This window comes from Trachinotus anak, unplaced genomic scaffold, assembly GCF_046630095.1.
Source record: "Trachinotus anak isolate AG129_WGS33_773 ecotype Australia unplaced genomic scaffold, CSIRO_AGI_Tana_v1 ptg000021l, whole genome shotgun sequence".
In the NCBI taxonomy this organism is placed as follows: Eukaryota; Metazoa; Chordata; class Actinopteri; order Carangiformes; family Carangidae; genus Trachinotus; species Trachinotus anak.
Genome location: NW_027273872.1, coordinates 5,981,410 through 5,996,739, shown reverse-complemented (window position 1 = coordinate 5,996,739; position 15,330 = coordinate 5,981,410). Strand labels below are relative to the sequence as shown.

At 40.6% G+C, this 15,330-nt stretch overlaps 1 protein-coding gene across 2 annotated transcripts in view; it reads right to left on the bottom strand.

The window, feature by feature from the left end:
- Window positions 1-1,801: 1,801 nt before the first annotated feature.
- fgfrl1a (fibroblast growth factor receptor like 1a) overlaps window positions 1,802-15,330 on the bottom strand; it is a 68,712-nt gene continuing 55,183 nt past the window's right edge. The window contains exons 4-8 of one of the 2 annotated variants that reach the window (XM_071457424.1): window positions 14,799-14,876; window positions 10,456-10,767; window positions 7,393-7,565; window positions 7,100-7,280; window positions 1,802-6,289 (exon numbers count right to left, since the gene is read on the bottom strand). In XM_071457424.1, coding sequence (XP_071313525.1) covers window positions 5,862-6,289; window positions 7,100-7,280; window positions 7,393-7,565; window positions 10,456-10,767; window positions 14,799-14,876 — 1,172 coding nt within the window. In that variant the 3' untranslated portion in view covers window positions 1,802-5,861. The remainder of the gene's footprint in view (window positions 6,290-7,099; window positions 7,281-7,392; window positions 7,566-10,455; window positions 10,768-14,798; window positions 14,877-15,330) is intronic. The other variant, XM_071457425.1, reaches the window with a different exon arrangement.

Below are 15,330 nucleotides of genomic sequence, written 5' to 3'. Positions count from 1 at the left end.
GGTTAGGTCATACAGTCACGACTAACTGTTGACTTTGCAAAAATTTCAAAACCACAAATTCCTGTGAGGTATTTTCTCTCTCTGTATATTTTCATTCTTTCCTCAAACTTCTTTTCCTTTCCGTTGTACATCCAAAATACCCTCAACTTGTTTGCTCAATTTCTGACCTTACAATCCATAAAGTTATGAAACTGTATATGTGTATTATTGATCCTATTTTGGTCAAAGCATCTAATACATGAGGGGAAATTATACATGGGTCACTCTCCGTCCATTTAATATGGGACGTCTGATCTAATTTAAATGAAATCTGGAGAGACAACGGGAAGTAAAGAAAATACTGAACCTGAGAAGTTTTTCTTTTGCTTTCCCTTTTTCTATAATTCTTTCTGACAGACTTTATTTTCATTGACCTGCCTTTTATTTATTGTTTTACTGGACTTTGTTAGTTATGAAAAATGATGTTTCAACTATTAATCTAACTGTTTAACTATTGATTCTTGCAAAGCGAAATTGGCATTGTCATGTGAATAAATGCCTGTGTGCTACCCTCTGTTATTTAGTGATAAACAGCAATAATTGAACTCACTGAAATTACAGCCACCTCATGGGACCTTTAATGATCTCAACACCTGGAGTGTGATAGGGCTGTTTCTGGTAAAACATCTGGGCAGGATGGATGGATTACCAAACAGGCCCACTGAGCACAGGCCCAGGGGCCCAAGGGCTGTGGGGGGCCCCTCAGCTACAGCATATTTGGTGTGTATGCAATGTGTATGAAATGATTGCTTTTAAAGCTGTACTAATCAATATATATATTTCTGTATCAACATATGGATCAAATGACTATATATAATGGAAAAGAGAGGAACTCATAGTGAACTTATTCAGCTCATTGTTCTGGTTTTACTGCCTGAAATATGAAGGTTTTGGTTTGCTCTCACCGCTCTCATTAACCCTGTGTCCAGCTGCAGCAGGCAGATGTTATCAGTGATCACACCGTACTGTACTTGTTTAGAACCAAACAGCAGACGGAGTCAGGTCAGTGTCTGTGGTGAAGCATTAAGCCCAAACCAATGCTGACGTTCCCTTTATCTGCTGGATGAGTAACCACACAGCTGTTTGCTATCACATCAGCCACATCAACTAGAAAAAGAGTTTTTAAATGTTAATGTTATTTCTTGTTTTCCTAACTTTAGACTGATTTAAGTAGTTTGCTGGAAAGTCAAAGTGCTCAATCCAGAGTAAGGATGTCCTGGATGATGGGTTCAGTGCAGATCAATCCTGGGGGGCAACCTACAGATACTCAGCATCAATGCAAACAGTGCTTCACAGTAGGAAAGAAAAGACAAACTGAAGAGCGGGGAAATGACCACTTTTGTTTGTGTGTCATCTTATTCTGTTCTCATGTCCTGCCCTGTTGCCCTCCTCCACCCTACCGTGGTGCCCCATCCTTTCAACAGTGTTTTCTTTCATCATCTTCCTCTCCTGAAATGAGTCAGAGAGAGACTCCGAGCCTTCACACCCTCCAACTGCACGCAACGCTTGTCCATCTGTCATCTCTGCAGACAGACATGTTGACAGATGAAACGCCGGCTGCAGCCCTCACTATTGAAGGGCTACAACTATTTAGAGGACATTCACTTAAAGAAGAGTCCTGTGGTGCTGTGGGGGTTTTGCAATAGATGGGACTGGAATCCCCGTCTGTGTGTATGTGACAGAGAGATGAAGCAGTGAGACAGAAAAAAAAAAACAAAAAACGCATTTGAGTGCAAGCTTCAAGAACAAAGACAGTATCACAGAGATTTGACTTTTTTAATGGCACCAATAACGTGATTACAATGAGGAAAAAAAACACATTTTTATCCTAAATGATGATAGACTGTACAAGATTGTCGATACAAAGGTTATCGATAAAATTTCGTATATTCCGTCAGCATGTATAAATACAGTATCTTACAATGGCATGAACATGGTATTTGCTACATAGCTTACATTATGACTATAACACAAAATCCACTCATGCAATATAATGCCCAATTATATGAAAATAACAAACATGTTTAAAGGAAAATAAATTAGAAACACACTTTCTTTGTTCTGTGTTTTGTGGGCCAATGTGTTGCCAGAGTTACCGTCAGGTCCGAAGCATCCTCACTAAATTAACATTTTCTATCATTTCAACACTAATGTCATTCCATGTACATACTAGTGGTAAGTGCACATATATACAGTCTGTCTATTGGCAGTCCATTAGCTTTGACACATAAAACTTACATGTGAAATGAGAACAAAAAATAGCAGTGACTGGAGAAAATCTTACTGTTGGACAGAGAGGAAAAACTTCAAAATAAAATAACACCAATAATTCCAGCTGTTGTTCACGGTGACTTTGTCAGAAGATGTTTCAAAGGAGAAAAGATGTGGAGGATAAGAAAAACAAATTCAGTATTTTAAAGTTCAATTAAAGCTGTACAATAATCATTTAGGCAGCAGAATAATCTTTGTCTTTGCTGCCCTACACTTTAATTCAGAGGGTTTATACAGACCAGGGGGAACCTGCTGGAAGGATGAATTAAGAGGACAACACGGTGAGAGGCTTGCTGTGTTTGAAATACATGAGCATGCTTTTAATTTGGGCCTGAACATCTTGATTTTTGCACAGCCTTACAGATGACATCATAATTATCTGTAGGCTGTATTTTGTGTTATTTGTAAAAATCATATCTGTGAGTGTGATCAGACAGAGAACTTCACAGGTATAAAATCTTCTGGAGTCGTACCAGTGAGTATTATAAAAAAGGGCATATATGATTTATCCATATTAATATATTTGTACATTTTCCTACTTGAGCTTATAGATTTATGTGCAAAAATATACGCTGCATAACGACCGTGTGTAACTGAGTTCACCAGGTGATCTCGATATATCACTTCCTGTCACACGGTTGTTTAAACACACTTGTAAAGTTCTCACTGTTGGATTTTAGATGTCCTGAAGAAAGAGGGAAACTAAATACAGTACAAATACAAATCAACTACATGACCAGCCTACAGTTTCTTTCATATTTCACATATATACAGTACAATTCTACATTTCCCCACATTTTTGTGTTTAAACATCTCTGGACAGAGTCACCCCACTTCTTCAAGCATACACATGGCTGAGTGCGCCTTTCAGAGGGAGCTGTAATGCGAAACAGCTGAAACCTAAATCTTATCTGAGGATATCATTTTACACAGTTTTTCTTTAGTGGTCAGACTCATGAGCGCACACAGGAACAACAAGATGGACACCTGAGAAAGAGCAAGTCTGTTATAAATGGCTGCGTACTGAGACGGTTTGTCGCGGCTGGTTTTTATTTTTCTGCTCGGTCGAAACAAGTTCATCACGGGCTGATTCAAAAGAAACGTCCCAACAACGACCGAAAATGCAATGAGATGCTGAGAATAAACATCATCCAAACTAAAGAAGGTGGTGATCAGTCTCTCTAAACACTACCAAGAGGAAAAATCAGCAAGTTATTGTACTGTGCAAAAGAAAAACCGTTACTAGCTTTGCAGGTGTTTTTGATTCTTTTTGTAGCTGCAGTTTTAAAAGAAATCTTGAGGCTCTGGATTTTAGTGCTTGGAAAAAAAAAATACAAGTTAATGGGCTTGAAACCTTTTATCATTATGGTCACTGGGTTTCTGTGGATCCCTGACACCTTTAATTTCAAATAAAATTCCCCCTCTCTCCTGGTTGAGCTGACGCTGACTAACAAAACCTCTTACTCCTGGGTTGTTATATTATGTACTAATTGCTTTAGTCCTAACAGCTGCTGATGACCTCACTGACAAACAGGCCCCGTACAAACACACAGATGTTTTCAGTTTGGCTGATCAGACGTCTGCTCAGGATGAAGTCAGGAGGAAGTGCATTAGGAATTACCTAAATTCACCAAATTCTATGTATTCATGAGACAGACAAAGGTTCTACATTTCCCACCTTGGAAAGTGCAACAACATTTAAAGAGGAGTGGGGGAAATATCAGTCGAGCTGAGGCTGTTCATGCACATGCAGCCCTGTGCAGAGGTCTGCATAGTTAAAATAAATGACACCACCTGTGGCAGTGTACCATAGGTGTGTAGGGGCTTTAACACGGGGGTTAAAATGAAACCTTGGGGATCAAATTGTACTCAAATAGTGAGAAAAGGCATAAAATCCACATGTAAATCCAGTTAACACACATTTGTAGATCTCATTATTTAAAAATCTCTTCAGGTGGTTGGTGAAATTAGTGGAAACTCTGCAGGATCGAATCATATAGATTAAAATATGCCAGATGCTTTCATGACTGTACGATCACAACCCATTGCAACTGAACAGCAAAAAGACAAGTTTATGTACTTGTAAACATATAAACTCGACATTCGTCTACTTGAAAGACTCTCTATGGCTCTAAATTTAATGATAACCATACTTTTTAAAATCATAGATGGCACTGCAGATGAGAAGGAGGCCCATTATCCAAGACTTTGCTTCTTTAGATTAAAACAGACAACAGATGCCTCGAGAGGCCTTCTGCCCTGTTACAAACAGTTCATGAAAATCCTGTTCAGTGATACCCTGGCTCGTCTTGTGTGATGCTAGAAGAATTTAGGGTTTTATGTCTAATCCTTGAGTTATCAAGCTGAAGTCTCTCTTTTTTAGGCCCTTTAAAACAGATGAACGAGAACCTGTGATACATCAGAGTGAGGCATTGTTGATGATCCCTTTGTGCCGTTTGCTAAAGACATTGAACTTGACATGATGAGAACTGATATCCTTCATCCCTCTCACTTCTAAAGTCGGTATGCATCAAACAAAGCTGGAAAGGAGACATCGCAAACAGGAAATGCCACCAATCCTCTGGGAAGTAAACTGTCAGTCCATGAAATCCAATGATTACTTCTGCCACCGCTGTCTGGAGGGGGTCCTTGGTTGTGGCAGAAAACACATTGTAGCTGCTGCTAAAAATCAATCCACGAAGAGATGCTGATTTCAGCTCTTTTTTTTCACACAGCACCAAGATAGCAGCTGGACATTTATCAGAACAGCTGTCGGCCCAGGAGAAGCAAAAACCAGCAGCCCTCATCTTTGCTGAGGGTGTGGATACAGTGGCGTTTGTCTTGAGTTGTGGTTCTTATGGCTCAGTTGGGCTGACGCCTGAGATATACTCTGAAATTAAGCTATTACATTACACACATGCTATATTGTTCTTTATAGATTATGCAGGATGAAGTAGCATGCTAAAAGCCATATAATCATATTCCACTATATACAGTAGCTATATCTGGAGCCTTGCAGTGTAAGCGAGTTGTATTTGTACTGTTGCTGAGGAGGTTGTGGTTGTTTCCAAAGTACTAAAAGGACAGAGGCAGATAAATTGGTGGGTTGCTGAAAAGTTACCTTGAAGCTGTGAGTTCATTGTTGCTTCAAATGAGGCCTTTGAGCAAAAAGGGAGAGACTTATACATTTACAGAGGAGGTTTTATTCAGCAAGTGGCTTGAATAAAACAGAATGTGAGTTTTTTCTCTCATAGACTGCAGTGGATTGGCTCCCAGGTTGGCTAAAAATAAAGATCTTTGTCTTCTCTCTTTACATTCTTCATTGTTTGTGTCTTGAGTAAGTCCATTTGCACACAACATGTGCTGCAGCAAAATGAGGAAGAGTTGCATGATCCCATGTTTCTGTATGAGAATCTGCACGGTCTCTTGCATGTGGCCTCCTTTGTTCTTTGCTTTGTATGTCAGACTGTTGTGACTGAGTCTGCATGCACAGGAACATGCTCATGAAAGAGTTGAATGTGGAACACCAAAGCTCGCTGCTAGCCTCGCTGCTAACACTGGTAGTGAATGTGCTGGTGCTGGTGCACTTTCCCGTCCACGTGCGAATGCGTGTGCGTGTGAATATCCGTGTAGATCTTCGGGTAGACCTTCGGAGCCAATGCAGCGCCTCCTTGAGCCAGGAGCAGCTGCTGATGGGCAACGTAGTCCTCATATGAAAGACAATCTTTATCCCCGTTGGCCGATTGAGGAGGCAGCGTTGGGCAGGCTCGGTCCCGATTAGCCACAGGTAGACGTTGCGCGGCAGGCAGAGCCGAGGAGGAAGAAGGGGAAGAGGAGGAGCAGGTGCGTTTTGATTGACAGAACCAGAGGAGGGCGGTGCCTAAGATAAAGGCGACACCTGCTGGTATTCCAATAATGACAGGCCAGGGCAGACTCGGGGATGTTGCTGTGGGGACAGAGTTGATTTGGGGCTTCAGATCTGTGGAAGAACGAGAGATGAGGAAATGAATGAAAGGACAAACAGCTGAAAATATTCATCTGTCTAGATTTCATCATTACACACTCTTCTAGATACAAGTCTGTTGTGTTGTGGTGATGTAACAAAAGGAGCTTTGCTGGCTTGTTTGGGGAGTTCAGCAGCTTGCTGACAGTGATGACAACTTTTTAGCTGATGGTGTTAGCTGGTGATATTTTAATCTAGGGCTGCAACTAATGACTATTTTCATCAGTTTACCATCATTTAGCACAAAGGAAAGCATTAAATCCTCACATCTGAGATGCTGGAACCAGCAGATTTAGGGCTTTGTTTAAAACAGATACATTATTATTATCATTACATACATTATTGTCATTGTTTGGCAGAACTTCACTCCTTTAAAATATAACAGTCATAATAAATAGACATTATAAATATAAATTATTACATTATATTAAACATGACTGCAACAATTATTTGATTATCAAAATAGTTTCCAATGAACAGACAAATGTGTTTGCTTGGTAAAGCGGCTAATGTAGGTTACACCTTTCTGCATTATAGCAATAACAACAGAAGGTTATTGGTTATTTTTCCACTAATATATATCAAGTGAACAAATTTAACAACCTCAACTGAGAAGACCAGGAAATGTATCCTGCATTCACATTAGCAGCCATGGCTAAAAACAGCTGTTTAGATTTACTGCCTCTTTTCAAACCCGCGGTCAAGTGTCTTCCACTCTAGTATTTTAAACCAGAGAGAGAGATAAATACACATCTCTATGTTACTTTCTCTCTTTCTTCCTCCCACCTGGCAGGACAGTCAGGTAGGCGCTCCTGAAGCTGTAGCCCATAGTATTGGCTCCCAGGCAGATGTACATGCCAGCATCCTCCTCCTTGGCTCTGGTTATCAGCAGCTTGTTGAGGTAAGATCCATCAGGACGTGACCAAACCTCTCCTGTTGGCAGCACCACAAAGCGATGGTCCCCGACCTTTAAATAAAATCATACAAAACACAAGTTTGTTGATCAGTTCAGTGAAATATTACTAGGTAACAATAATATATCTCAGATAATTGTTTTTTGGCAGAGCATGTGCTTGTACCTCTATGGTGGAATTAAATTTGTTCTCATCGCCAGGTTCGACTCTTTTAAGCCACTGGATAACCGGCTTGACGTCACTGCGGACTTTACACTGGAAAGACGTGGTTCCTCCGTAGTCCACGGTGGTGTTGACAGGGTGAGTACCAGTCAGGATGGGTTTAGAGTTGGTGCGCTCTGCAGAAAGAGACGCAAAAGAGACAAAAACAAAGTATAAGATTCATTTGATAATATTAATATTGAATTATATTTCAGGTCTTGACAGAAGAGGATAGTTTGATAGTTTTTTGGAAACTTGTTGAATTCAGCTGTGGTCAGAATTAAAATTAGGGGAAAAGCACAGCGAGGAAAGAGCTTGTACTCTTGCAAGCGCTGAGAGAATAAAATATGGTTTGAAAGCATTATTTGCACAGTATCTGAAGATACACACAGATCCCTTTTCTTCAGCTCCTGCCTTTTCTTTCTCAGTTTATACAGCAGAATAAACACACCTGCCAAAGACATTCAATAGTCTCCTTTATAATATCTGGTAATGCAATCTCACGGAAACATAACCCAAGAACATGTGTTATTATTTTTTTCCTTGTTTGACATCAGCTGTTTCAAAACTCAGCAGAATTTAAAGGGCATCTTCAGTTTTGGCTGTGTTGCAAAGGACTATAGTTATTAAACTGTCAGTGACTTGGGAGGGATGCTCAGAGGCTGATGGGAAAAGTTACAAGCCTCTAAGAACACCTCGCAGAGTTAGGGTTGTTCTGGTAAGTACGGCTATTGGCTACTTACAACACAATGCAAAGGAAGCACACATGCAAATGGCAATAGAACTCATGCAGCTAACATATGCAGAGAAAGCTAAAAAAAATGGTTGTGTGAAATCTTTGGCCATTGATTTTCATTGCCAAATGGTGCAGGTTAACCTGTATTTAATGTACCTAATCTCAAAATGATTTACATCCCATCTTTAAAAAGGATGTTGGTTAAGCAGGTGCAAACCCACGCATGACCTTCAGATAATTTAGCATATTATACTCAGTTAATCTGTATTTATGGATTTAATATGTTTTGTCAGAGTTTTACTCTTTTTTTGTCCTTGACTCCCTTTTTTTCAACTTTTCTTTAACAGCTGTGAATGACTGACAGCTGAGTGAATCTCCACTGATAGAGAAAATGTCACATTTAACATGAGCAAGCAGCACCCTGATTTACTTCCTCTCTGACAGTGTGTGTTTGTGAGTGTGTGAGTGCATAAATGTCTTTCAGGAAAGACTACAGCTGTACTTTAATGTACCGCAGATGTGGTGTGTAAAGCGAGAGTCGAGCGCGCTGGTCTGAGCCTCTCAGCAGAGCAGTAACACTCAGCAGCATCCAGTTCGGTTCACACACACAAATTCAACACCAACTCTCCACCAAAGGGCTCAACGTTAAATCACCCAGCGCACAAACAGCTTTTGCAGCTTTCCAACACAACCTAATACATCAAAAAACACTCACAACTCATCATAACACACATTGTGCTCTCAACAGTGAAACTAGAGCTTTTTTAGACTAAAGCTGGAGCTGCTCGGCTCACCCTCAACACAGAAAAACCTGCTGAGCATTCCTCTCTCGCTTGACTGATGTTTACTGACAAGACTGGTGGTGATCAATAAATGCCACTGGAGTGAAAGGAGGCTTTTAAAAGCTATTTTAAAACTTCTATTCTCGGTGCAACTCGATTGCTAACACATTGGCGAATCTGGGCTGCAGCTCTACTTTGCAACCAACAACAACTCAAAGACTTAACATGACATTAATGACAAGCAGCATTGATGATCGCAGTGTAAAATGTTGGATGACACTCTCCCTGTGGTCACATTTGTGAATTCAATTTGAAAAACGTTTTATGTAACATAATCTCTTATACTTTCTAAATGTCAAATTCAACCAGAATAACACAGCTGTGATTTCCAAATGATATTCAGTTAGTATTTGTTACTGCAGGTTTGTGGTATGAGACATTGGAAGAAAAATCTGATGACTGACCGTTGTCTTCATGTGTTTTTCTCTTCAAACAAGATGGAAAACTATACCCAGCTCCTTTCCAAGCACAATACTGGCTTATTACTTTGCCAACAAATCATTTCAACCTTTGAAAAGTTAATTATGGTGTTCGTGATCATATGATCTTCTGACATTCTACATAATCACTGTATTGTGAGTCAGAAGGGAAACAAAACTCATTTCAAACCGTCAGGCAGGCCTCTCAGTCAAACAATAATATACATACTGTGTACAGCATAATGTATGTTATTGTTTGGGTGACAGGCCTGGTATATCATATACCAGCAGCAACACCCAACAACTCACACACCACAATTCCAAAAAATGTACTTTCAGATGTGTCAAGACATGAAATGACCACATGCAGCCAGAATCTTTACACTCAAACCACAACACCCACAAACATTCAAGCTGCTTACAGCGAGTGTGGGGATTTCTCTGTTTTAGATCATTGTTAACTGATTATCCTCGGAGTTGAGCTCATGTTGTAGATGGCAACATTTAAATGTATTCAGGAATGACTAGACAATCCTTCAAATATAAACAGTTCAGCATAAATAATGCAATTTTATGAACTAACACATTGTATCATAACAGCAAAGTGCAGTGCTTCATAGAAAAATCCACCCGAGTAACTGCAGATTTTGGAAAGTAATCCAACAGTACATGAAGATTGATGTAATTATATGGAATTACTCCAGCTGCAATTAATCGCTATTAATTATTTCCTAGCCTTATTTATAATAATTACCTCTCTTTCGGTCCCGGCGTTTAAATTCTGTAGGAATCTGGGACAGGACACTTCAACTTGGCTGATTCTTCCTCATGTTAAATTTCAACCAACCTTGATCAAATTTGAAAAAGGTTTCATGCAGTCACCTTTTTCAGCTTTGATAACTGCTGGGTATTTTTAAGGTTCCTCTCCGGTTCCTCTCTCTGAGATGCACATTTGTTGTTGTTTTGAGAAGCAGCCAATATTTATATGGACTAACCCTATAAATGATGCTTATAAATCATGGTGACTCACGTATGACTTCCACTTTGTAGGTGGCGTTGATCTCTCCCGCTCTGTTGGAGACGTGACAAGTGTACTTCCCGCTGTGCTCCGGCGTCAGGTTCTTCAGACTCAGAGTCCACTTCTTCTTCTTCCCGTCTCCTCCGCCGCCTCCTCCTCCTCCAGCTCCGCCGTCCTCGTCCACCAGTGGCCGGCTGTCCTTCAGCCAGACGATGTCGGGGCGAGGGTTACCACTCGCTGTGCACTTCAGACGCACTGAGCTGCCCACCGGGCGAGCAATGACGCGTTTCCTCATCTTTGCCGGCTGGGTAAAACGTGGACGTACTGCCAGTGGAAAGAGAGGGGAAAGGAGAATTGTAACTTGTAATTAGGCATTAATCTCTTACTGGAAAATGAGTTGTACTGTCAGTGGCTACTTGTAGGTTATTAAAGCTTAATGTAAAGTTACAATTTCAATTACAAAATGTTCATTTAAAGAAATAAATAACCCTCCTTCTGCCTCCCAGCCAGCTACAGATGTGACAAAAAGAAGGGCAGAAAAGCAGAGAACAGACGAAGTAATCAGTAGAGATAAATGGTTTAAAGAGCAGTTTTATATTTACAAGCACCGTTCTGTTCTTCAGACCAGTGGACGGAGAACAGATCATGGAATTCATCACATTCTTATTTGACACTTTTATTAGACGTAACAAGCGATCAAAGCCACATTATCTGAAGAGGCTGTGACACAGAGGGAGGGTTCAGAAATGTCTCAAGCCTCCTGCGTTTCAGATTATGTTAGTTTTCTACTTCACAGAGTCAAATTTAGCTTTTAGAGAAATAAAGACAGTATTAGCATTTTGAAGACATGTTACTTTAATTTTTTTTAAGGTCTTACTATTTTCTTAAAACTGTGAAGCTAACCTAAAGTCCACTTACAACTTTTTAAAAATTATATAATATACTTTTTCTTTTCAGAAAATTCAAGGTGACAGGATGAAGCACACTGAACTTTCTAAAAGCTCTTAGGAGCTGTTGAACTCTCGAAGATCACACCGATACTTCATGCATGTTTGCTTGGCTTTTTGGCTTTATAAACTGTGCGATGTTGTTTCCTAACTTCTAAATCTGACGTTTTATTGGTTGATCACTTGTTTGTGCATGCAGACATCTGAGGCAACTAATGTGATTACAAATTAATTTTCTGCCCCACAAATATTCAGCACTGGTGCGTAACCTTCCATTAGGCACCATGAAATTGATTTCTTTGAAGTTAATAATAATCTGCATCCACACACAAGTACATTTTCTGGTGTGAAAAGGCTTCTGTTTTTCCTTGTTACAAGTTTGTTAACAAGAAAAATAGAATTAGGAACAAACTGAATAACCTTTGCCTGCACAGAATTTTCTTTTCTAAGACTAAGTGAACTGAATACAAGACTTAGATTTGCAGTTTAGGGAGAGTCAGACAGGCTGAGGTCGTCCCCGCAGGCTGTGCCAAGAATTCCATGTTGTGCTGTAACAACATATGGCAGCGTGCATCTTGGTATACACAACCTAATTTGCTGTAATAAACCATAATTGTTTTGTTTAAGAAAAAATTGTTAATCACTTCCTTTTCTCTCTGACACAAAAGACTTACTCACATGACCGAGAACACACACACACACACACACACACACACACACACACACACACACACACACACACACACACACACACACACACACACACAAGCATGCATATACACAAACAGACACACACCAGATTCGTGATTTTCCACTGATCCAGCACCTCTTGCCTCTGCTGCTCTTAAAAAAAGCCACATATTTAACTAAAAATCATGCCTCCATGAGAGCTCACTGTAAAACCCACAGACCTGCGAGACAGCTATGTAACATCACTGTAAATATCCGGTCTTGAATGCATATCTGTGCACAAGTCATGAAAAGCCAGACAGTGACTGGCATCACGCCCAAACATCCTTTTCACTCATGCAAATCCTTTCTTTCAAAACATAAAATGGCCAGTTAACATCATACACCAACTCAAACAACCACATCCTTCCATACAGCTGCATGACTTAACCCCATCTAGCCATTCAAAGATACATATTCCTCTTTACAAATAAATAAAATGGCCAGACACTAACCCCCATGCATCTATTCATACACACAGATCCCTCCTTAAAAAAACACAACAATCCACGAGCAGTGAAAACAGATCAAAGAGGAAAAAAGAAGAAAAAAAAACTATCCAGCAGAGAGGGAGGAGAGGAAATCATTCACAGGAGCGCTTGATTTTACAGCCCTCATGTTCTAGCCACAGCAGATAGCCATCAACCGGGCGATAAATCACCCTGAAACTACTGCAGTTGTGTCTCTTTCTTCGGAGACAGTTATTATTCTGGCTGTGGGTAAACAAACAGGGGGGGGAGTTATGTGACGGGTCTGCAGGCTCAAATCCGGAGATTTCACTATATCTGCATTACTCAGCGGAATATAGCTCTCTGCCGTCCGACCCGAAGCTGGGCAGGATGACAAAAAAAACATACCCCAAAGGCCTTTTAAGTCTCGCCTTCGTCCCCCATGAGTCTGAGAAAAGCTACTGGACCACAGCTGACCTGTGACCAGACTTATTCAATACATCTACCAGAGGGTGAGGAAAGTAGAGAGGAGGAGAAGCAGAGCACAATCATTAATAGTTTAATGTTCTGGACACGTCTGACTCTGACCACACATTCACCTGCACTTGTTTCAACCAAAATGAACTGATAAGAGAAGAGCTAAAGCAGCTGATCTGAGGTGAACTGGATTGGATAAATATGAGACTGGAGAATGAAGAAAATACAGCAATGTGCAATTGAAATGAACTGATTTATAATGTCTAAGCAAGACCAAATCAAACAGACGTTCAGGAGAAAACAGATGGAAAGAAAAAGAGCGAAGTTCATATTAAGGTTAAAACACACGGAGGACTGACAGACTGCTGAAAACAGATGAATAAAACTAAAAGTGATGGCAGAAAAATTGAGAACAAAGAGAAAGAGACTGAGTTAAAAGAATTAAAAAAGTAAAGGTAAGAGAGAGGGCACATGAAAAGGAAGAAAGAAAGAACAACAGTGAGAGACGTGAGAACAACCTGAGACAGCGGTGATAGAGAGGAGGAAGAGGGGAGTGGGTCAGAGTCAGAACGGGCGAAAGGGCAGGCTTGTTCTGGGTCTCAGGGGCCACTTCAACGCCACACTTCACAGTGTAAAAATACTACTGACCCTCTGACAGACCGCCTTTGATCCCACAGTGCGCCAGAAAGAGAGAAACAGTGTGTGTGTGTGTGTGTGTGTGTGTGTGTGTGTGTGTGTGAGTGAGAGAGAGAGAAAGGGAGAGAGAGAGAGAGAGAGAGAGAGAGACTTATTATCTCCAACATTTGATTTTAGACTCTGAGATTATGGAGGTTTTTGTTGAGTGAGGTAAGGAGTGAGGACTTGTCTGGGTGTTCATGTTAGAATTACATTTATCTTTGGTTTGAGGTGGATGTTTTGGTCAGGATTAGGACCTCAAACAGGGGTAAAAACAGTTTGATTTATTTCATTCAGCATTAGATGATAGGATTGAGCCTAGCCTAGCTTAGCACCAAGAGTGGAAACAGGGGGAAACAGCTCTAAATCTAGCAAGGTAGGTGTAGAAACATCTCAGAGATGATCAAGAGAAATGGGAAGTGTCAAAGCAAAGGGTCTGAAAAGTTATGCCCATGTGATATTTCAGTTTTTCATTTTAATAACCACAACAAAACAGAACAAAATGTAAAAAACTGCAGGGGTCTGAACACTTTCTGAATGCACTGTAATTAATGGAGCTGCAATTCTCATGCAGGGTTAAAGCTGGTCTCAACACTGCCACAGCAGTGAGTGTGTATGTTTGGTTGTGTGTGAGCACAGAAAGGCAAATAGATAAAGAGAAAGAATGTGTGTAAAAAACAGGGGGAGGAAAAGGAGTTGGATAAAAGGATAAAAGAAAGCAAAGAAAGCAGGTTTAAGTTACACGACAGGGGGCCAGAGAGACCGGGGGGGGGGGGGGGGGGGTCCCAACAAATCACACCTCACACAAATAGACTGCTCTCCACTGTGTCAGAGCCAATTATCTACGCAAACAACCACCCTGATGTGTGCCTGTGTGTGTTTCTGTGTGTGTGTGGGCTTATACCCTCACCTTCTGCCCTCTGACAGTTTGCAAAGTGTTTATTGTACAATCTGCTACTGTATTTTTTACATTGTTACACGCTCTCAGCTACTTAAAGTGTGACTTCTTGGCTTCCTTCTCATTTCCAAAGCTTTATACATCTACATTCATGAGATCAGAGACGGTTAGAGTGCTCACCCAGTTTCCCAGCCAGCTCTGGGGCATGTTCAGAGTCACCGTGGGACGTCCCTCCACCACCTCTTGAGCTGGAGTCATCTGGTGATGTAGACAGAAAGACAAAAAGTGAGTGAATTGAGAATTTCTGAATAGCTGATTGGGAATAATACAGTATATGAAGTGTCTTGATGCAGGAAACTCCAAAAATGAGACAAAGGGAGACCAGTGGCTTGATTTCTCCAAGTGGTCCAACTGTGAGACTGAGGTGCTACATCATGAAGCAGCATCTTGACTGTGAAGCTTAATGCTGACAAAACACGACACGACAATTACTGCACCACATTGCTTTCAAACTTACTTTGCTGCCAGTGCTCTGCCTTCAACACCCACCATGCATTTCAAACTCCTCAGCAATGGACCAGCATCACATTTCTTGTCAAACCAGAAAATCAAATGACAAATAATATGATACAGTATATCTGTCCATTGGTGCGACTGTGCCAGAGACCTGTTGCTGCTGCAAATCACTGGTGATGAAAGCCATAAAATGAAT